Source organism: Jaculus jaculus, chromosome 20, assembly GCF_020740685.1.
Source record: "Jaculus jaculus isolate mJacJac1 chromosome 20, mJacJac1.mat.Y.cur, whole genome shotgun sequence".
Taxonomy (NCBI): Eukaryota; Metazoa; Chordata; class Mammalia; order Rodentia; family Dipodidae; genus Jaculus; species Jaculus jaculus.
Window position 1 is genome coordinate 22621586 of NC_059121.1, and position 22615 is coordinate 22644200.

General features: G+C 43.2%; 1 protein-coding gene across 2 annotated transcripts; it reads right to left on the reverse strand.

Moving 5' to 3' along the window:
* Positions 1–378: 378 nt before the first annotated feature.
* Positions 379–5619, reverse strand: Gpx8 (glutathione peroxidase 8 (putative)). Of its 2 annotated transcripts, XM_004664941.2 has the most exons (3): positions 5289–5585; positions 4498–4759; positions 379–992 (listed from the first exon to the last, which is right to left on the reverse strand). In XM_004664941.2, the coding sequence occupies exons 1-3, from the start codon at positions 5490–5492 to the stop codon at positions 829–831; spliced, it is 630 nt and encodes a 209-aa protein (XP_004664998.1). In that variant the 5' UTR covers positions 5493–5585; the 3' UTR covers positions 379–828. The 2 variants fall into 2 exon arrangements, with proteins under 2 accessions (XP_004664998.1, XP_044994920.1); XM_045138985.1 differs by lacking the exon at positions 4498–4759 and having other exon boundaries at positions 5289–5619.
* Between the last annotated feature and the right edge of the window lie 16996 nt (positions 5620–22615).

Sequence of the window (22615 nt, forward strand, 5' to 3'; positions counted from 1 at the left end):
GTCTCATTCAAATTTACCATTTAAAAGTGACTATTTGGCCAGATATAGTAAAACATTATAAACCTGTATTAAAAAGCCAGTGGGATTAAAAAAAATCATGGGATATTGTTTACAATCATGGGAGTTGTTAATAAAACATAAGTTAATTAAAAAATAAAAGCCAGTTAAAAGCTGGCATGGTGGCTCACGCCTTTAATCCCAGCACTCGGGAGGCAGAGGTAGGAGGATCTCTGTGAGCTCAAGGCCACCCTGAGACTACAAAATGAATTCCAGGTCAGCCTGAGCTAGAGTGAGACCCTACCTCCCCCACAACATCAACAAAAAAGACAGTTAAAATCCTGTACATGAAATCAACATATATCATGATTTGAGCCTATGTATTTTGCAACATTCATTTTATGTTTTATTACATCAACACAGCCACTTACACTATTTAGTTACTCCAGACATTCCAGTCCCACAGTGTTCTAGAATCCAAGTAGCTACCTTGGGTGTTGGCTTTCCCATAAAGTTCAGCTCTGGAAAATGTCATGTCCAACAGCAGGGCATTGAAGCACATTGTTGACTGTGTACTTGGAATTTTTCAGTATAGTCAGATGAAATATTTAATATATTTCATCTTGATGCTTTGGTTACTCTTCCCCTACCCCACCTGCCACAGGTAACATCTCTTTCCTGGAAAACATTCATTACTATGGATTAGTATTTTTTAAGATAAAACAAATGCTTCATCCTTTACTGGCGTATTTGTCAAAGTGTGTAAAACAAGACCGAACCCTTTGGAGGTATCTTCCTGCTGTATTGTACTAGTATGGCTCCACGGCGTTGTCATAGATCTTCCTTCTTTTTTAAGATTATTTGTCCAATCATATGTGATATGTGAGGTCTGATGGCTTCGATTGGCTCCTCTGGCCTCCAGAACTTCACCACTTGTCCCTCAGGGTCAACCAGATACTTCCAAAAATTCCATCTTGGTTCCTTCTTCGAAGAATCTGAAACATCCAGAACATATTTCCGTGAGCATAACTTTATTCCTTGTCAGGATTTTCATTCTTATTAGAGTCTGCTGAAGTGACAGTATTCTACTTTCTAACTGAATCATATTGACATTGTCGTAAGAATGAAAACGAAATACCTGCACAAAGCAAGGCTCAGGGTGAGTGACCAGAGTTTGGTACACATGATGACCTCACAATGCTACCCCGATCTAGAATCAGGAAATGAAGCAATGTTGTATATTTTGATTTGCTTTTTTTTTTTTTTTTTTAAAAATTTTTGTTTTTATTTATTTGAGAGAGAGGGAAAGAGACAGGTAGATGATAGATAGATAGATAGATAGATAGATAGATAGATAGATAGATAGATGACACAGAGAAAGAATGGACATTCCAGGGCCTACAGCTGCTGCAAATGAACTCCAGATGCATGTGCCACCATGTGCATCTGGCTTATGTGGGTCCTGGGGAATTGAACCTGGGTCCTTTGGTTTTCCAGGCAAGCGTCTTAACCACTAGGTCATCTCTCCAGCCCAACGTTGTGTATTTTGGATGTGTTAATCTAAACAAACTTGTTTTTCATTTGAGATAGGGTCTTTCTCTGTAAGTCAGGATAAATTTGTGAACCTCCTGCCTTACCCTCCTCAGTGCTAGGATTAACAAGTGACTGCCACCAGGCTCAGTGAGATCTAAACACATTTAACATTCAGTTCTTAACTGACTTTTTTTTTTTTGTTGTTGTTGTTTTTTGGAAACAGGGTCTTATGTAGCCCAGGTTGGCCTTGAACTTCTTATGTAGGCAGGGTTGACCTTGGATTCCTTATCCTCCAGCCTCCAACCTCCTTAGTGCTAGGCTTACAGGGGTCAGACATCATGCCTGGCTAGCCCATAACATCCTCAAAGATAAAACAAATTTTCTAAAAGTCCTTAGTATTTATTTTAGAGAGAGGGAAGAAATGTGTGAAATACTTTTCATATTTAATATATTGATATGTTTGATATTGTTACACATTCTATGGTTAGGGATTCTAAATAACCATTTTATTTTGAGAAACTAACATTCTTTTGATAAACCATAATTTATGTAAGACATATTTTTTTATTGCTATTATCTGGGATTTCTATCCCTATTATGGATGAACTGTAAAAAAAATAAAGTAACTAAAGCTAAATAAATCACTACTGTGTGCCTACTGAAGGATGGTTAGGAAGCATCAGAAAAAAATTCCCAGGAAGGATGGTCAGGAAGGATACTCAGGAGGGATGGTCAGGAAGGATGGTCAGGAAGGATACCCAGGAAGGATGGTCAAGAAGGATGGTCAGGAAGGACACTCAGGAAGGATGGTAAGGAAGGATACTCAGGAAGGATGGTCAGGAAGGCTGGTCAGGAAGAATGGTGAGGAAGGATGGTGAGGAAGGATACTCAGGAAGGATGGTCAGGAAGGATGGTTAGGAAGGATGGTCTGGAAGAAAAAAAGGATGGTCAGGAAGGATACTCAGGAAGGCTGATCAGGAAGGATACTCAGGAAGGATGGTCAGGAAGGATACTCAGGAAGGATGATCAGGAAGGATGGTCAGGAAGGGCACTCAGAACAAATAATCAGGAAGGGTGCTCAGTGCCTCAAATGGATTCTCTCATTACCCTAGAGACAGGCACTACTTACTGTTCTTCCCACAATGTAGATAAGAAAAATGGAGGCCTAGACTCATAGTCATTGGTCAGTGAGTGGTAGAGCTAAAGCTGAAATCTAGACCTTCTTTTTTCAGAGTTTACATTCTATACCTCTCCCCCAGTCTAAGTTCAGAGAAACCTTCCATATCTTTTTGACTATAAAGGGTGGGCAGGGTTCCACAATGAGCTATGGAGCCCCAGTGTTTGGCTGGAAATGAGCAAACTCAAGGGTATGTACTCTAGCTTTTATTTTCAGTGTAGCCCAGAAACAAAAACAATGAATTCATTATCTAGTCACTACTCATTTTGTTAGGTACCATATCAACTCTTCCTGGATATTAAACGTCTTTGGAAGGTTCTGGTTGCACTCTGAAGTGACACAGAGCACTGTGCTTTTTTTTTTTTTTTTTTTAATTTTATTTATTTATTTGAGAGCGACAGACACAGAGAGAAAGACAGGCAGAGGGAGAGAGAGAGAGAATGGGCGCGCCAGGGCTTCCAGCCTCTGCAAACAAACTCCAGACACGTGCGCCCCCTTGTGCATCTGGCTAACGTGGGACCTGGGGAACCGAGCCTCGAACCAGGGTCCTTAGGCTTCACAGGCAAGCGCTTAACTGCTACGCCATCTCTCCAGCCCATGCACTGTGCTTTTTTGTTGGAAGAAACGTAAAGCTTGATATGTCTGAGGTCACAGTTTCATTGAAACTCAAGTTATTTATGGTGAGGGTTGGGTTAATGATGTTAGCAGAGTAAGTGAAGTGAGAGAAAATGAGCTGAATAGAGTAGAATCTGGCACTGCGTAAGCAGTGTGTAATGTAAGTATTTACTCTTACTAAGACACCTCATCTTCCAAAAAGTCTTAGAAGTTAGGTACTATTTAGAGCGTCATTTGTAAAATGAGGGAAACAGGCAGAGAGGTTATGTCACACACCAGAAGCCGCACAGCAATGCATCTTAGCAAAGGTTTGTGTCCAGATAAACTGAGGCCAAAGCCTACACTGTAACAGTACCACACTAGGCTCATGCTAGCCATCCTTGGACAGTCTTTAAAATAGATGTCTGTGGCTAATTTAATTGTGGAGAAAGCCTAACATGACTAACCTCTAAAAAAAAATCAAGTTATATTGCTTTAGATATTAGCAAAGCCCTGGTAAACTGATTTAGTCAACCTTGGGGGTAATATCTCAGAGAAGAAGAGTAACATTAAGGCACCTGCCTGCGAAGCCTAAGGACCTAGGTTTAATTCCTCAGAATCCACGTAAGCCAGATGTACAAGATGGCACATGTGTCTGGTGTTCATTTGCAGTGCCTAAAGACCCTGGCATGCCCATTCTCTATCTCCTATGTCTTAAATAAATAAACAACATATTAAAAAATAGTCAGCAATAAATAGCTACAAATGTGCAGCTTTAAGAAGAGGAGGGCCATTGCCCTAAATGTTAGGTGAATGAATGAAGAATTGAAATTTCTAGCAATAATAGCTATGTCTGTACTCCAGGCAAAGACTTTAGGAAGATGGTCGCAGGAATGAAATATATTGGAACAGAACTCTTTTTGCCATCTGAAAAGTTAATTGCTATCAAGGATGTTAACTTGTAGAAAGCTACAAAGAATGAGTTGCTGGTTCTTTGATAGTTTAATGACAATTTCCCAATAAAACATTTCAAATGAAATAGGAAATTTGGTCCCCGAATACATACATACACACATACATTCATACATACACACATTGCATAATATATACGTGTACATATGTATATATGCACGTATGTACGTATTTACTGAAAAGCAATTTAAAACACTATTGTTAAGGCAAGGTAGATCATTTACCGACAAGAAATCGAAATGCAGGCTCTGCTTCAGGCCCTAGAATCTTAATCTTGTGGAAAATGGGGAACGTTACTCCATAGTTTTTTCTTGCGAAAGATTCTACTTCCTTGCTGGACCGGGGTTCTGATTCTCCGAACTGGTTGCAGGGAAAAGCCAGCACGCTGAAGTGGTAGGGCCCGAACTCCTTGTACAGCTCCTTCAGGATCAAGTAACTTTTGTCTGTGAGGCGGCAGTCACTGGCCACGTTTACGACGAGAGAAACCTCCCGGAAAAAGAAAGAAAGAAAGAAAAAAAAAAAAACCCAACCGGAAAGAGAAGCAAAAGATTAAAAGAAAAATCCTATAAGCAATTAAAGTCCTAACTTATTTTGGTAGAATGAAACCTTTTGGCATATAACTATTTCATATTTACCAATACAGAGCAACTTTATTGAAAAATAATCTGGACCAGTGGGCTAGTCTGACAGCGCTTTTTGATGTTAGAGAATAGAACTCGTATTCACTAATAGCTGCCACCACACCCATATTACTGGCTGTAAGCATTTTGTAGGTCACTTAAGGTGTTAATCCAGCACAAAAATTAAAGTATCTTTTCAGAACAACAATAAGGCAGTTTATCCATGAGAAGTCACGAGCTCCTAGGACTCTGAGAGAGCTAAAGTCATGTCTTACATGACTTTGAAGGCCCAGTTCTAACTTACGACTATGTAAAGGCAAAACTTGATTGTACTAAGGCAATAAGCAGAGTTGTGGGAAAACAGTGAGAGAGGGAAAGCCGAAGATACAACTTACTTTGCCTTTAAACTTCTCCAGAGAAACCGTTCTCCCTTTGGCATCCTGCACCTGGAAGGCGTAGAAGTTGTTGATTTTGGGTTTGAGGAATTTTAACTGCAGAAGAAACAGCATCATCGTGCACAGAGCCATGGAGAGCAAAACTGCAAAGACTTTTGCTCTGGGCCCGGAACATTTTGCTGGATAGGCTGCAAAAGGCTCCATTTTGGATGATTCTAGAGGGAGTCTCAGCAGGCTGGAATTTAGGAGGGGCTGAAACTCGAAACCCACTCAGTTTAACAGGGAAACCGGAAGGACAGACCAGCTCCCGTCACTGCCAAGTAACAGAAGGATCAAGAAGGAGGATCCGAGTGAAATTCTACAACGAAGTCAGGAATGTGTCAAAATTTCAATATATTTTAATGCAACTGCATTTTTTTTGGCCAGAAAAATCAGGATATTTTAAAAAGCTCTGCCTGCAAAGAACATATTTCACCAGAAGATGGCGCTCTGGTAATTTGGAAACAAATGCCCATTGCTGTTATCAACACTGTGTATTTATTTATTAAGCAATGAGTTGAATGTAGAGGACCGAGCATAATACCCAGGGGTAGTGTGATGGTCTTAGGAACTTAGTATTTTATGTAGGTCTTAAGTGGACTATCTGTGTTTCCGGAATTTATAGTAGAAAGCAATGAAAATCACTTCATCTAGCTAAGGCAACCGCAGGCCAGGTGGATACAACAAAACAGATACAAGGGAATGAAGGCATTAACACTCCTTTTATTTTTTAAAAATACTTTATTTTCATTTATTTATTCGACAGAGAAAGAGGGAGAGAGGGAGAGACGGAGAGAGAGAGAAAGAGAGAGAGAGGCAGAGAATGAGAATGGGCACACCAGGGCCTCCAGCCACTGCAAATGAACTCCAGATGCATGCGCCCCCTTGGGCTTCCAGTTTTTTTCCCCATTTAGGAATATGTTGGCTGTAGGCTTGTCATAAACAGCTTTTATTATATTGAGATATGTTCCTTCTATTCCCAGTCTCTGTAGGACTTCTATCATGAAGGGATGTTGGATTTTGTTGAACGCTTTCTCTGCATCTAATGAGATGATCATGTGATTTTTGTCCATCAACCCGTTTATATAATGTATTACATTTATAGATTTGGGTATATTGAACCATCCCTGCATCTCTGGGATAAAGCCTACTTGGTCAGGGTGAATGAACTTTCTGATATATTCTTGTATTCTGTTTGCCAATATTTTGTTGAGAATTTTTGCATCTATGTTCATGAGGGAGATTGGCCTGTAATTTTCTTTTTTTGTTCTATCTTTGCCTGGTTTTGGTATCAGGGTGATGCTGGCTTCTTAGGAGTTTGGTAGAATTCCTTCTTTTTCTCTTTCCTGGAAAAGCTTAAGAAGCAATGGTGTTAGCTCTTCCTTGAAGGTCTAGTAAAATTCAGCAGTGAATCCATGTGGGCCTGGGATTTTTTTAGTTGGGAGATTATTGATAACTATTTGGATCTCCATGCTTGTTATAGGTATATTTAAGTGACTAATCTCATCTTGATTTAATTTAGGTAGGTCATATAAATCAAAGAAATCATCCATTTCTTTCAGATTTTCATGCGTTGTGGAGTATATGCTTTTATAGTATGTCCCTGTGATTTTTTGAATTTCTCTGGAATCTGTTGTGATGTTACCTTTTTCGTCTCTAATTTTATTAATTTGTGTCTCTTCTCTCTTTCTTTTGGTCAGATTTGTTAAGGGTTTATCAATCTTGTTATCCTTTCAAAGAACCAACTCTTTGTTTCATTATTTCTTTGGATTTTTTTTTTTTTGTTGTTGTTGTTTCTATTCCATTAATTTCTGCCCTAATCTTTATTATTTCTTCCCGATTATTGGTTTGCCTTGTTCTTCTTTTCCCAAGGCTTTAAGGTGAAGCATTAGGTCATTTACTTGCGACCTTTTTAGTTTCTTAATATAGGCACTTAAAGCTATAAATTTACCTCTTAGAACTGCCTTCAATGTGTCCCAGAGATTTTGGTATGTTGTGTTCTCATTATTGTTTGAGTCTATACATTTTTTGATTTCTTTCTTGATTTCATTGACCCATTCATCATTTAGTAGTGTATTGTTTAGTTTCCATGATTTTGTGTATGCTGTATAGCCTTTCTTGCTATTGATTTGTAGTTTGATTTTTATCGTGGTCAGGTAGAATGCAAGGAGTTATTTCAATTTTCCTGAATTTGTTAAGATTTGCTTTGTGTCCTAATATATGGTCTATTTTAAGGAAGGTTCCATGTGCTGCTGAAAAGAATGTATATTCTGTAGCATTTGGATGAAATGTCCTGTATAAATCTGTTAGGTCCATTCCTTCTATGAACTCATTTAGTCCAGATGCCTCTCTGTTTATTTGTTCCCAGGATGACCTGTCAATTGATGAGAGTGGGGTGTTAAAGTCACCCACCACCACAGTGTTTGGTGTTATCTGTGACGTTAGTTCTAATAATGTTTGTTTGATGAATTTGGGGGCCCCCATGTTAGGTGCATAAATGTTTAGGATTGTAATGTCCTCCTGTTGGAGTGTGCCCTTAATCAATATAAAGTGACCTTCCTTATCTTTCTTGACTAACGTTGGACGGAAGTCTACCTTGTCAGATATTAGGATAGCAACCCCTGCTTGTTTCTAGGCCCATTTGCTTGAAACACCGTTTTCCAACCTTTCACCCTAAGATAATGTCCATCCTTTGTATAAAGGTGAGTTTCTTGGAGCAACAAATTGTAGGATCCTGCTTTTTTTAAAATTTTTATTAACATTTTCCATGATCATAAAAAAAAATCCCATGGTAATACCCTCTCCCCCTGCCCCCCACACACTTTCACCTTTGAAATTACATTATCCATCATATTACCTCCCCTAGGATCCTGCTTTTTAACCCAGTCTGCAAACGTATGTCTTTTGGTTGGGGCATTGAGGCCATTGATATTAAGAGATATTATTGAAAGGTGTGTATTTTTGTTTGCCATTTATTTATTTATTTTTTTGTGGTTCTGGTTCTACCTTTGCTCTCTTGTGTTAACTAGTATTTGAGTATTGCTTGTTTTTCCCAGGTTTTCTTCAGTATGGAGGATTCTTTCAAGTATTTTCTGTAAAGCTGGTTTTGTCTTCAAATACTCCTTTAACCTGCTTTTGTCATGGAAGCTGCTACTGCTGGATCCACTGTTGCTGCCACTGAAGCTGTTGCTGCTGGATCCACTGCCGTTGGGGCCGCTGTTGCCTGTGCCAGAGCCGCTGATGTTGCTGCCGAACTCTGCTCCTGCTTGGGTCCCGCTGTCAGCCCAAGTTGGCATGGCCGGTCCCGGGCCGCTGCTCTGTTCGCCGGAGCTGGGCTCAGGCGGTGGGGGAGGGGAGGGAGCCGCGGCTGCTCTGGTTCTCTCGCTGCTCCACGTGTGCTTCTCCCTCGCGGTCTGCTCCTCCGCCGCTCGCTGCCGCTCTCCCCTCACGTTTCCGAGGTGCGGAGAGCGCGGTGTGAGGGAAGCGCCCGCGCCTGGCTTTTCCCGCGGCTGGAGCCGAGCCTGGCGGCTTTCTGGTATGGTTGCCACCGCCGTAGCCAGGGCCGCTCTTGCCGGCCTGTGCGGGCTCTGGATGCTCTGGCTCTCTTCTACTTCTCCATTGCTGTTTTAATTTCCTATACACCTTGCTTTTTAGTGAAAGTGTGTATTTTGCTGAGTTTTATTTTTTTTTTGGTCTTTCCCCCCCACTAGGCTGCTTTGGCGTGGTACCTATGCCGCCATCTTAACCGGAAGTCCCCGTCACAGTCGGCCACCACCTCTTCTGCAATGACCTTGGACCTTGGCGTGTGTGGCAGACACGGCTCACTTAATGCTGAGAGATTAACTGTCGCTTCTCATCAGCACTTTGATGAGCCAGAGTCCCCCCAGTAGCCACCACCATCTGCAAAAAGAAGTTTCCATCAAAAGAGAGAGCCGAGCGGGGCATGGTGGCGCACGTCTTTAATCTCAGCACTTGGGAGGCAGAGAAAGGAGGATCGCCACGGGTTCGAGGCCACCCTGAGACTACAGAGTGAATTCCAGGTCAGCCGGGGCTAGAGTGAGACCCTACCTCGAAAAAACAAAAACGAAAGAAAAGCAAGAGAGAGAGAGAGAGAGAAAGAGAGTGGCAGTAGGGTATGAGCATCAACTTGAGGTTTTAGAAGGCAATTTGTCCGGCTGAGGCTGAGGCTCGCTGCAGGAGATCTAGTTTTGCTGTTCCGATCATAATTTTTAGGGGCAGGAACTGACAGGCGACTGAGTGCTGTGTATCAAAGGTCCACAGCTCTTTTAGTCACGCTGGCATCTGCCCTACTTAAGATACAGCGAATTCTGAGGTCAGGCGCTGTCCATTTGAACCCATCGTGTTTCCGGAAAGTTGGGACAGAGATGAGAAAGTGGCAGAGTGGACTTCCCATCCCTGTTCTGTTGGACCGTCAGAGGACCTGCTCCTCCACTCCTGCAGCAGATGTGTTTCGGGGTGGCTGAGCAAAGGCCAAGGGTTAAGCGCAACCTCAGGGTCAGAGCAGGTGCAGAAACCACCTTCCTTCCTCTCCCATGTCTTCGTAAGAACGGACGCAGTAGAGAGGCTGGGGGATTGCTCGGTGGGCAAGGTGCTTGCTTCCGTAAGTGTGAGACCTGAATGCAGATCTCAGACGCCCACGTAAATGCTGGGCGCGGGGACGAGGGCCTGTAATCGCAGTGTGGGAGAGGGCGAGGCAGGGGGCATAGACAGCTGGTGACTCTGGACAGGTGACTCTGGACAGGTGACTCAACTCGTTTGGGTCTCAGCTTCCTCCTCTGACAAGTTAAAAAGAAAATGTGGCCAGGCGCGGTGGCGCACACCTTTAATCCCAGCACTAGGGAGGCTGAGGTAGGAGGATGGCTGTGAGTTCGAGAGCAGCCGGAGACTGCATGGTGAATTCCGAGTCAGCCTGGGTTAGAGTGAGACCATACATCTCCAAAAAAAAAACAACAAAACCAAACCAAAAAAGAAAAACAAAACAAAACAAAAACAAAAGAATAGAGTTTTGGGCTTTCAGTTTCATAGTCAAATTTCTTTTCATCTGCACCACACCATTTCTCTGAAATACGTAAAATATGTCCGTATGAAGCAGCCGGAACTCTGGTGAAGGAATTTTTCTCCTCAGGAGGCAACTAGTTTTAAGTTTATAATTTATTTATTTATTCATTTATTTGAGAATGAGAGAGAGAGAGAAAGAGAGAGAGCAGACTCTAACAGCTGCACATGAACTCCAGACGCATGTGCCATCATGTGCATCTGCCTTATGTGGGTTCTGGGGAATCGAACCTGGGTCCCTAGGCTTTGCAGGCAAGCGCCTTAACTGCTGAGCCATCTCTCCAGCCCGGCGTCTAGTTTTGCAAGAAGTCACCCTGTAAAGGTTGAAAGATGGTGAGAGTGGAGAAGAACAAGTGATCTGGAAGGCTTGCGGGAGGTCTGTGGAGCAAAAGGTCAAGGTGAAGCAGTGCTCGTGAAGGCAGCGTTTGCCCAGCCTGACAGAAGGAAAGCCCTGGGTGGCACTGGAAATCCTCGTGGCTGGCATGGAAGATGGGGGTAATAGATACAGTGACCGAAAATTGATCTTGATGGTTTCAATTAATTAATTTATTTATTTGCGAGGAGAGAGAGGGGAGGGAGAGAGAGAGAGAGAATATATGAAAGAGAAGTGGAATGGGTGCACCAGGACCTCAACCCACGACAAACAAACTCCAGATGCATGCCCCACTTTGTATCTGGCTTTACATGGGTACTGGGAGTTGAACCTCGGCTATCAGGCTTTGCAAGCAAGCGCCTTTAATCACCGAAACATCTCTTCAGCCTGATCTTAATGGTTTTGATTAAACCTTTTTTTTTAAATTTTATTTTATAGAGAGATAATTGGTGCTGCAGGGCCTCCGCCGCTGCAATCAAACCCCAGACTCTTGCGCCACCTGCCAGGCACGTGCAATGTTGCGCTTGCCTCACCTTTCTGTGTGTGGCTAATGTGGGATCTTGAGAGTCAAATCTGAGTCCTTAGGCTTCGTAGGCAAGTGCCTTAACTGCTAAGCCATCTCTCCAGCGCAGAACTTTTTTTTTTTTTTCTTAAACTGACACATGAAATCATAAAGATTGAGGGCTGGGAGATATAGCTCAGTTGGTAGAATGCTTGAGAGATTGAGTCCACTCCCCAGCATTGCATATGCCAGGCGTGATGATGCACACCTGCAATCCCCCACTTGGGATGTGGAGGCAGAAGGATCAGAGGCCCAAGGTCACCTTGTGCTAGAGGTAGAGGCCAGCTTAGGCTGCCTGAGACTCTTATTTCACAACAATCCCTGTAAGCTGTATATATTTGTGGAGTGCCATGAGACTTTGTTGTTGTTGTTGTTGTTTTCAAGGTAGGGCCTCACTCTGGCCCAGGCCGATGTGGAATTCACTATGGAGTCTCAGGGTGGCCTTGAACTCATGGTGATCCTCCTACCTCTGCCTCCCGAGTGCTGGGATTGATGGCGTGCGTCACCACACCCGGCTGCCATTTTGATACATGTATACATTGAGTAATGTTTATTTCATGTTAAGTATATCCATCCCCTCAAACATCATTTGTGGTGACAGAATTCAAGACTGCACACGAACTCCAGATGCGTGCACCACCTTGTGCGCCTGGCTTTATGTGCACCAAACCTGGCTCCTCAGGCTTTGCAGGGAAGCACCTTGACCACTGAGCCATCTCTCCAGTCCTTCTTAGCCTTTTATTTTATTTTATTTTATTTTATTTTTGGTTTTTCGAGATAGGGTCTCACTCTAGCTCAGGCTGACCTGGAATTCACTATGTAGTCTCAGGGTGGCCTTGAACTCGTGGTGATCCTCCTACCTCTGCCTCCTGAGTGCTGGGATTAAAAGCGTGCGCCACCACCACGTCTGGCTCTATTTTATTTTTTCTTTATTTATTTGAGAGAGAGAGTGCGAAAACGAAAGAATGGGTGTGCCAGAGCCTCCAGCTGCTGCAAACGAACTCCAGATGTGTGCACCCCCCTGTGCATCTGGTTTACGTGGGTCCTGGGGAATCAAACCTAGGTCCTTGGGCTTTGCAGGCAAACTCCTTAACCACTAAGCCATCCCTCCAGCCCTTTCTTAGCCTTTTGAAGTATATAGTACATCACCCTTATCTACAAAATCTTGAGTTTTGGCTTCGGTTTTATTGTACACTACAATGTAAAAGCCTTGGAAGTTTAAAATTTTTAGTTTCTGGGGGCTGGAGAGATTGCTCAGCAGTTAACACACTTGTCTCTGAAGCCTGACAGCCAGGGCTCTATTCTCCAGCACTCACATAAAGACAGATGCACAAGGTGGCGCATGCATGCATCTGAAGTTCACTTGCAGTGGCAAGAGGCCCTGGTGCACCCATTCTTTTCTTTCTCTCTCTCTCCTTGAAAATAAATAATAAAATATTTTAAAAACTTTTAGTTTTGCCGGGCGTGGTGGTGCACGCCTTTAATCCCAGCACTTGGGAGGCAGAGGTGGGAGAAATCTCTTTGAGTTCAAGACCAGCCCGAGATGACATGGTGAATTCCAGGTCAGCCTGGGCTAGCGTGAGACCCTGCCTTGAAAAGTCAAAACAATGTTTTTTTTTTTTTTTTTTAGTTTTAATATTTAATTTGAAATAGTATTGAGTCCTTAACGTGAACGTGAAGTGTCTTTGGCCAGAATGGCCCTGCCTGGGGGGGGGGGGCGGGGGGGCAGGGGGCTGAGGGCAGATAGCGGAGCAATGCGCCTGAGAGCTCACAGGCTTGTGCCATTAGAATCTTTTTTTTTAAAAAAAAAATTATTTCTTTTTTTAATATTATTTATTTATTTATTTGAGAGCGACAGACACAGTGAGAAAGACAGATAGAGGGAGAGAGAGAGAATGGGCGCGCCAGGGCTTCCAGCCTCTGCAAACGAACTCCAGACGCGTGTGCCCCCTTGTGCATCTGGCTAACGTGGGTCCTGGGGAACTGAGCCTCGAACCGGGGTCCTTGGGCTTCACAGGCAAGCGCTTAACCACTAAGCCATCCGAGTCCTACCAGATGCCCTCCCAGCCCTTTTTCTCCAGTGTCCCACTTGCCCCGTCCCCCCGAATGCTGTGTGTCAGGTGATTTGTAACTAGATGCATTTGTTTCTGTTTTCTCTCTTTCGTTCTGTGACTCCCCGGCCTTATTTCTAACCTCTTTGGGTTCTTTTCTCTTTGTCTTTCGGCTCTGAATTCTTCCTCGTCCTCAGGGTGTCCGTGGACACCCCGATCTGATTGGGCCGGAGTCATTCAACCCTTTCCCTCCTTTGTCTTGTTTCTCTTATCTTCCTCTTCCTCTCTAGGAATAAATACTTAAGTCATTTCAAACTATGTGACAGGCATTTCCTTAGCAGGAGATAGGTCCTGGAACAAAAGTTCAAAAAGCACTGAAGATTGAATAGCCACGGCCTGGAGCAGTGCTTCCTAAACCTGGGTCATCTACGTGCCACCTCCGTGGTTTTTGCCAGATTTGCATATTGCTATTGATGTCATAGTTTTTTTTAAATATATATATTATTTATTTATTTATTTGAGAGCGACAGACACAGAGAGAAAGACAGATAGAGGGAGAGAGAGAGAATGGGCGCGCCAGGGCTTCCAGCCTCTGCAAACGAACTCCAGACGCGTGCGCCCCCTTGTGCATCTGGCTAACGTGGGACCTGGGGAAGCAAGCCTCGAACCGGGGTCCTTAGGCTTCACAGGCAAGCGCTTAACCGCTAAGCCATCTCTCCAGCCCTTGATGTCATAGTTTTTATTTAAACATTTTTTTTACTTTATCTTACTTGAATTTATTTTTATATGGGAAAATTTTATAATAATACTGAAATGCTAAAAACATTGATTACACTAAAATACCTCTCTCTCTACCTATCTATATATACTTTTTGGGTTTTCAAGGTAGGGTCTTGCTGTAGCCCAGACTGACCTGGAATTCATTATGGAGTCTCAGGGTGGCCTTGAACTCATGGTGATCCTCCTACCTCTGTCTCCTGAGTGCTGGGATTAAAGGCGTGCGCCACCACACCTAGCTCTAACTCTATATTTTAAAAATCTTTTTATTTATCAGAGAGAGAGAGAGAGAGAGAGAGAGAGAGAGAGAGAGGGAAAGTATGGCATGCCAGGGCCTCTTCGCCTGTGCAAATGAACTTCATTTACATGTGCTTCTTTGTGTATCTGGTTTTACATGGGTTCGGGGATAATACTTGGACTGGCAGGCTTTGCAAGCAAGCACCTTTAACCTATGAGCCATGCCTCCAGCCCCTATGTTCAGTCTCTCTCATTTTTTATCAAGGCAGTGTCTCATTCTACCTCAGGCAGACCTGGAACTTACTCTGTAACCCCAAGACTGGCCTCAAATTTGTAGCAATCTTCCTACTTTGGCCTTCGGAGTGCTGGCACTAAAGAAAGATCTTCACTACCATGCTCCAGTCCTTACTATGATATTTTTTAAAAAAATATTTTATTTTGTGGGGAGAGAGAGAGAGCGTGAGTGAGCGCACCAGGCCTTTTTCTGTATTTTATCCACTGAGCCATCTCTCCAAGCCCTGGGGTTTAAAAACAAAGACTGGTTGGAGAGATGGCTTAGTGGTTAAGGCACATGCCTATGAAGCCTAAGAACCCAGGTTCGATTCTCCAGGTCCCACAGTAAGCCAGATGCACATGGTGGTGCATGTGTCTGGAGTTCGTTTGTAGTGTGGCTAGAGGCCCTGGTGTGCCCATTCTCTCTCTCTCTGTCTGTCTCTTTCTCCCTTTTTCTCTCTGTCTCTAATGAATAAAAATAAATCTAAAAACAAAGTCATTTTCCTGGGCCATAAAAGTTAAATCTCTGGGACACACGTTGTGCCGTGGTAGATACATTTTGTATATAATTGCAACTCAAGGATGGTTCGCTTTTGCATCACAGAGGCCTCTAGAACTTGTGGCGGTCCTTGTTTTTATTTTTATTTATTTATTTAGTTTTTGGTTTTTCAAGGTAGAGTCTCACTCTAGTCCAGGCTGACCTGGAATTCACTATAAAGTCTCAGGGTGGCCCTGAACTCATGGTGATTCTCCTACCTCTGCCTCCCGAGTGCTGGGATTAAAGCCACCACGCTCTGCTTTGTCCTTGTTTTTCAACACTTGTTGGACTTGACCACCACCTCATGTGCTGAGAACTTTGTGAAGAGGTTCCGGTAGCCCAGTCACCACCAGATGGCAGCCAAGTCCAGCCAAGGATGTGGAAGCCTCTGATGCGGAGAACACTCCATCTCTCATCTTTCTGAATCTGTGGGATCTGTGCCGAAAATCACCTCGGAGACAGACGCTCTTAACTCTACGTGAGTCCAGTTTTGAAATGTTAAAAGATATACTCCCAAGAGAACCTTTGTCTTGTAGAACTATGTAATACCATAGTCAATTGCTCCACCCCATTAAAAATATTCCAGGTGAGGCCGGGCGTGGTGGCACACGCTTTTAATCCCAGCCCTCGGGAGGCAGAGGTAGGAGGATCGCCTGAGACATACATAGTGAATTCCAGGTCAGCCTGAGCCAGAGTGAGACCCTACCTCAAAAAAACCAAAAAAAAAAAAAAAAAATCCAGGTGGTGATAATGGACCAAAAACTAAACAAAAAGAAAAACAAAAAACAAACAAATCTGTATTGAGGGCGGGCAAAAACTGTAGACACATTTAACAGTTTTATTGCTCAGGAACAACTCAGGAATGGGGCAGCCCTGAGAGCCAGTGGTTTCAGGGACCTTTATGCGCAGTGGACAGGCCACCTTTGTGCTCAGGAAATGGAGGCAGAAGAACCCAGTTGCTTATAGCTTTGTCTTTGCAATATTCCATCCGCTGGTCACCCGAGCGATGGAAACTGGGCCATAGTGACTGGCTGGGATGCGCTGTCTGTTACACAAACATACTCCTGTTAGGCTTTCAATTGGTTTACACACGAAATTAGGTTGCAGTTCCTTATTTAGGTACTGAAAATACAGAGGTGCCCACGAGCCATTTTAATTTACCTTAACAAGTTGTGTTTTGTTTACTTTTTATTTTATTTTTATTTTTTGGAGTTGAATTGTTCTTTAATATGACTAATTATCAGTGACACTAATTTAGGCTAAGCCAAGACTTTAGAAAAAAATGGGTGTGATAGTTTGAATGTGTAAAGTGTCCCCCCTGGCCTCACGTGTTTGTGGTTAAGCCTCACACTCAGTCCCCGGGGGGCAACTCAGGAGGTGGAGGCTTTCTGGAGAAAGTGCGTTGCTGGGGGCGGCTTTGGGGTGTTATAGCCAGCTCCCCTTTCCAAGCCAATTTTCTCTTTCTGCTACCCACTAGTCACTGCTCTTCCATGCTGTGATGAACTGTCCCCTTGAGACTAAGCCAGAATGAACCCTTCCTTCCACATGCCGCTTCTGGTTGGGTGGTTAGTCCCTGCAATGAGGTAACTGCAAAATACGCTATAGAGGACAAATATTAATGCAAAAAAAACTGCAGCGAGTCTCAGATACGTTCTGTAGCATAAAAGAGATTCTGCTAGGTTAGTGCTGCGTGCGGGTAAGAAGTACCAGAGATGGAGTTCAGGATTTTGTTTATATCTTTTAATTTTTCAGGTTTTGTTTGTTTTTCGAGGTATGGTTTTACTCTTTTTAAAATTATTTTGGTATTTAACATATTTTATTATTTGAGAGAAAGAGGCAGAGGAAGACAGAGAGAGAGAGGGAAAGGGAGAATGGGTGTGCCAGGGCCTCCAGCCACTACAAACGATGCATGCGCTCCCTTGTGCACCTGGTTTACATGGGGCCTGGAGAGTTGAACCAGGATCCTTTGGCTTTGCAGGCAAACACCTTAACTGCCAAACCATCTCTCCAGCCCCAAGGTATGGTTCTAATCTTTTTTTTTAATCTCAATTTTTATTAACATTTTCCATGATTATAAAATATATCCCATGATAATACCCTCCCTTCCCCCCCACTTTCCCCTTTGAAATTCCATTCTCCATCATATCCCCTCCCCATCTCAATCATTCTACTTACATATATACAATAACAACCTATTAAATACCCTCCACCCTTCCTTTCTCTTCCCTTTATGTCTCCTTTTTAACTTACTGGCCTCTGCTACTAAGTATTTTCATTCTCACACAGAAGCCCAATCATCTGTAGCTAGGATCCACATATGAGGGAGAACATGTGGCGCTTGGCTTTCTGGGCCTGGGTTACCTCACTTAGTATAATCCTTTTCAGATCCATCCAATTTCCTGCAAATTTCATAACTTCATTTTTCTTTACTATTGAGTAGAACTCCATTATCCACTCATCAGTTGAGGGACATCTAGGCTGGTTCCATTTCCCAGCTATTATAAATTGAGCAGCAATAAACATGGTTGAACACGTACTTCTAAGGAAATGAGATGAGTCCTTAGGATATATTTTCATCCTTCTACAGATACATATCCAGCTTTCCCAACACCATTTGCTGAAGAAGGTATCTTTTCTCCAATGAGTATTTTTGGCATTTTTATTGAATATCAGGAGGCTATAGCTACCTGGACTTACATCTGGGTCCTCTATTCTGTCCCATTGAGCTACATGTCTACTTTTTTTAAAAAATTATTTATTTATTTATTTGAGAGCGACAGACACAGAGAGAAAGACAGAAGGAGAGAGAGAGAATGGGTGCGCCAGGGCTTCCAGCCTCTGCAAACGAACTCCAGACGCGTGCGCCCCCTTGTGCATCTGGCTAACGTGGGACCTGGGGAACCGAGCCTCGAACTAGTGTCCTTAGGCTTCACAGGCAAGCGCTTAACTGCTAAGCCATCTCTCCAGCCCTACATATCTACTTTTGTGCCAGGACCACGCTGTTTTTGTTACTATGGCTCTTAGTATAGGTTAAAATCAGGTATGGTGATACCACCAGCCTTATTTTTGTTGCTCAGTATTATTTTAGGTATTTGAGGTTTTTTGTAATTCCAAATGAATTTTTGGATTTTTTTTTTATTTCCATGAAGAATGCCTTTGGAATTTTGATGGGGATTGCATTAAATGTGTAGATTGCTTTTGGTAAGATTGCCATGTTCACAATATTGATTCTTCCAATCCAGGAACAAGGGATGTTTTTCCACTTCCTAGTGTCTTCCGCACTTTCTCACTTGAGTGTTTTAAAGTTCTCATTGTAGAGATTCTTTACTTCCTTGGTTAGGTTTATTCCAAGATACTTTTTTTTTTTTGATGCAATTGTGAATGGGAGTGATTCTCTGATTTCATCCTCTGTGTGTTTGTTGTTAGTATATATGAAGGCTACTGATTTCTGTGTATTTATTTTGCATCCTGCTATGTGGCTGTAGGTTTTTATCAGCTCTAACAGTTTGCTAGTAGAGTCTTTAGGGTCCTTTATTTATAGAATCATGTCATCTGCAAATAATGATAACTTGATCTCTTCCTTTCCAATTTGTATCCCTTTTATGTGTGTCTCTTACCTTATTGGTATGGCTAAGACTTCCAGAGCTTTATTAAATAAAAGTGGGGACAGTGGACATCCTTGTCTTATTCCTGATTTTAGTTGAAAATCTTCCAGTTTTTCCCCATTTAGTAATATGTTGGCTGTAGGCTTGTCATAAATAGCCTTTATTATATTGAGATATGTTCTTCTATTCCCAGTCTCTGTAGGATTTTTATCATGAAGGGATGTTGGATTTTGTTGAACGCCTTCTCTGCATGTAATGAGATGATCATGTGATTTTTGTCCTTCAATCCATTTATATGATGTATTACATTTACAGATTTGCATATATTGAACCATCCCTGCATCTCTGGGATAAAGCCTACTTGGTCAGGGTGAATGATCTTTCTGATATATTCTTGTATTCTGTTTGTCAATATTTTGTTGAGAATTTTTGCGTCTATGTTCATGAGGGAGATTGGTCTGTAATTTTCTTTTTTTGTTCTATCTTTGCCTGGTTTTGGTATCAGGGTGATGCTGGCTTCATAGAAGGAGTTTGGTAGAATTCCTTATTTTTCTATTTCCTGGAAAAGCTTAAGAAGCAATGGTGTGAGCTCTTCCTTGAATGTCTGGTAAAATTCAGCAATGAATCCATGTGGGCCTGGGAATTTTTTAGTTGGGAGATTATTGATAACTATTTGGATCTCCATGCTTGTTATAGGTCTATTTAATTGATTAATCTCGTCTTGATTTAATTTAGGTAGGTCATATAAATCAAAGAAATCATCCATTTCTTTCAGATTTTTTTTGGTTTTCTGAGGGAGAGTTTCACTGTAACCCACGATGATCTGGAATTCACTGTGTAGTCTCAGGGTGGCCTCAAAAATCATGGTGATCCTCCTACCTCTGCCTCCCCAGTGCTGGGATTAAAGGTGTGTGCCACCATGCTCAGCTTTGAATTTTGATTTCTATTCCACCTGTTCTGTTGATCTTGTATTTCATCTCTTGGCCCAAAGGCCAGGAAGGAATACGCATCTGCCTTTGGAAAATACTGTTATTCCTGATTTCCATTTTTCTTGGGGACTCAAGTTCTTGCATATAGATAAGAACGGTGGTGTTGCATTCAGGTCCACATTGCTGGTAGAAATCACCCAACCAAGAACAGCTTGTGGGAAAAAAAGAGGTTTATTTTGGTTTACAGGCTCGAGGGGAAGCTCCACGATGGCAGGGAAAAATGATGACATGAGCAGAGGGTGGACATTACCCCCTGGCCAACGTAAGGTGGACAACTGGAACAGGAGAGCGTGCCAAACACCTGCATGGGGAAAGTGGCTATAACACCCAAAAGCCAGCCTCCAACAATACACTGCCCCCAGGAGACGTTAATCCCCAAATCTCCATCAGCTGGGGACCTAGCATTCAGAACACCTGAGTTTATGGGGGACACCTGAATCAAACCACACAGGTGGGTATTGAGGGTTAACGATGGCCTTGGAAGGGCGGATCTGCATCCTTCATTGGCTGCTCCAGAGCCATGGAACCCTTCTATATGCACTTGACCTTCATAGCACACGCTGAGAAGGTGAGAAGGGCTGGAGAGATGGCTCAGTGGCTAAGACACTGACCTGTAAAGCCTAAGGACTGTGGTTCAATTCCCCAGTACCCGCATAAAGAGTGATCAGGGAGAAATTTCCATGATCCTTGACTCCAGGATGACAGTGGTGGCCCCACTTTCGAATCTCCCTCTTTGATTATCAATGCAGTTGCCCCGAGGCCACACAGGGCTGGTGGGACCTGCCACTGAGTGTCACAGGAGAGAAACAAGTACAGCTATTACATAATGATTTTATTTGTGACAAACGAAGGGACAGTGGATGAAATAAAGCAATTGTGTCTGAACTGCATTCTTCAGAGTAGTTAAAAAGAATTTATTTGCAAGCAGAGAGATACAGGGAGAAAGTATGGCATGCCAGGGCCTCCAGCTACTTTAGAGCGTCTTGTCCTGTAATGGACGTAATACTAGATACAGGATTTGTTCTTTTTATAACTATTTATTTGAGAGTGTGAGCAACAGAGGCAGATAGAGAGAGTGGGTATGTCAGGGCCTCTGCTTTTCAGGAATTTTTAAAAACAAAGTCTGAGTCGGGCGTGGTGGCACAAGCCTTTAATCCCAGCACTCGGGAGGCAGAGGTAGGAGGATCGCCGTGAGTCCGAGGCCACGCTGAGACTACACAGGGAATTCCAGGTCAGCCTGGGCTAGAGTGAGACCCTACCTCGAAAAACAAAACAACAAAACAGCAACAGGTGAGGATGGAGCGGGGGTGGTGTCTGGGCCAAGGGCACGGAGGGCATGCTCAGCAGAAGCTAACACGTTAGGATGGCGGCAGGCCAGGGCGATGCCATCACTGAGGCATCGAGAACAGGATCCAGCAACGATGGTGGCAAGGACGGGGGGCGCGATCTAGGAGAGCCAGGGAGTGTGGTGTCCCGGAAACCAAACTCCGTCAACGGGAGGGAGAGCGTGGTGGTGTCAAGTACTGCTGGCAAGGCAAAGAGAAGGGAGCTGAGAACAAGGTGATAAGGTGAAGGTCCTCATACCCACTCCTGCAGAGTGCAGGAAAAGCAATACTGGAGTTTGAGCTGGGAGTACAGAAACCACTGGAGACACAGCTCACTTGGAATTAAAAAAAAAAATATATATATATATATATTTATGAGAGAGAGAGAGAGAGAGAGAGAGACAGAGAGAATGGGCAGGCCAGGGCTTCCAGCCCCTGCAAACGAACTCCAGACACGTGCACCACCTTGTGCATCTGGCTTACATGGGTCCTTTTTTTCTGCACTGAAGACTTACTCTGAAAAGCAGAAAGCAAAAATTTCACAGTGGAAAGTTTCACTTTGTGACAGAGTCAGTAGCATTAAAAACAAAACAAAACAAAACAAAACAAAACAAAACAAAACAAAACAATGTGTGTGTGCGTGTGTGTGTGTGTGTGTGTGTGTGTGTGTGTGCCGGGCGTGGTGGTGCATACCTGTAATCCCAGCACTTAGGAGGCAGAGGTAGGTGGATCACTGTGAGTTCGAGGCCACCCTGAGACTACATAGTGAATTCCAGGTCAGCCTGGGGTAGAGTGAGACTCTACCTTGGAAAACAAACAAACAAATATATATATATATATATATATGTATATATATATATATATATATGTATATGTATATGTATATGTATATGTATATGTATATGTATATGTATATATATGTATGTATGTATGTATGTGTGTGTGTATATATATATATATATATATATGTATATATATATATATAATTTACTTATTTTAGAGAGAGGGAGAGAGAGTGGACACACCAGGGTCCCTAATCATTGCTAACGAACTCCAGATGCATGTGCACCCTTGTGCATTTGGCTTTACGTGGGTACTGGGGGATCGAACTCAGATCCCTGGGCTTTGCAGGCAAGCACCTTAATCACTGAGCCATCTCTCCAGTCCCTCAGTAGCGTTTTCCACTTGCCTGGGACACGTCCTTTCTCCTCCCGAGACTTCAGCCACTAGTCTTAATCCTGTTTGGCTACACAGGACCATATGACTTGCCTCTCACTCTCTGAATCCGCTATCATTTTCCCTTTCTGTCAGATTTCCCCTTTTCTGATTTACTGCCCCCCTCTCCCCACCTGCCCCAGGGTTTCTGAGGCCTTGCCTCCTGAGTCTTTCATCTCTGTAATGTCTGGAGTAAACCCTGGCATAGGATTCTCCATCAGCTGTGCCTTCCGGGGATGGGGAGGAATGGTCTGCCTTCGCTGTCCT

What these genes read in the sequence shown, in the direction of transcription:
- Gpx8 (XM_004664941.2), bottom strand. Translation starts at nt 5,492, where the DNA reads ATGGAGCCTTTTGCAGCCTATCCAGCAAAATGTTCCGGGCCCAGAGCA. An exon ending in TGGAGAAGTTTAAAGGCAAA is followed by an intron (nt 4,760 to 5,288) that starts GTAAGTTGTATC and finishes TTTTTCCGGGAG; the next exon opens with GTTTCTCTCGTCGTAAACGT. An exon ending in TGCATTTCGATTTCTTGTCG is followed by an intron (nt 993 to 4,497) that starts GTAAATGATCTA and finishes TGGATGTTTCAG; the next exon opens with ATTCTTCGAAGAAGGAACCA.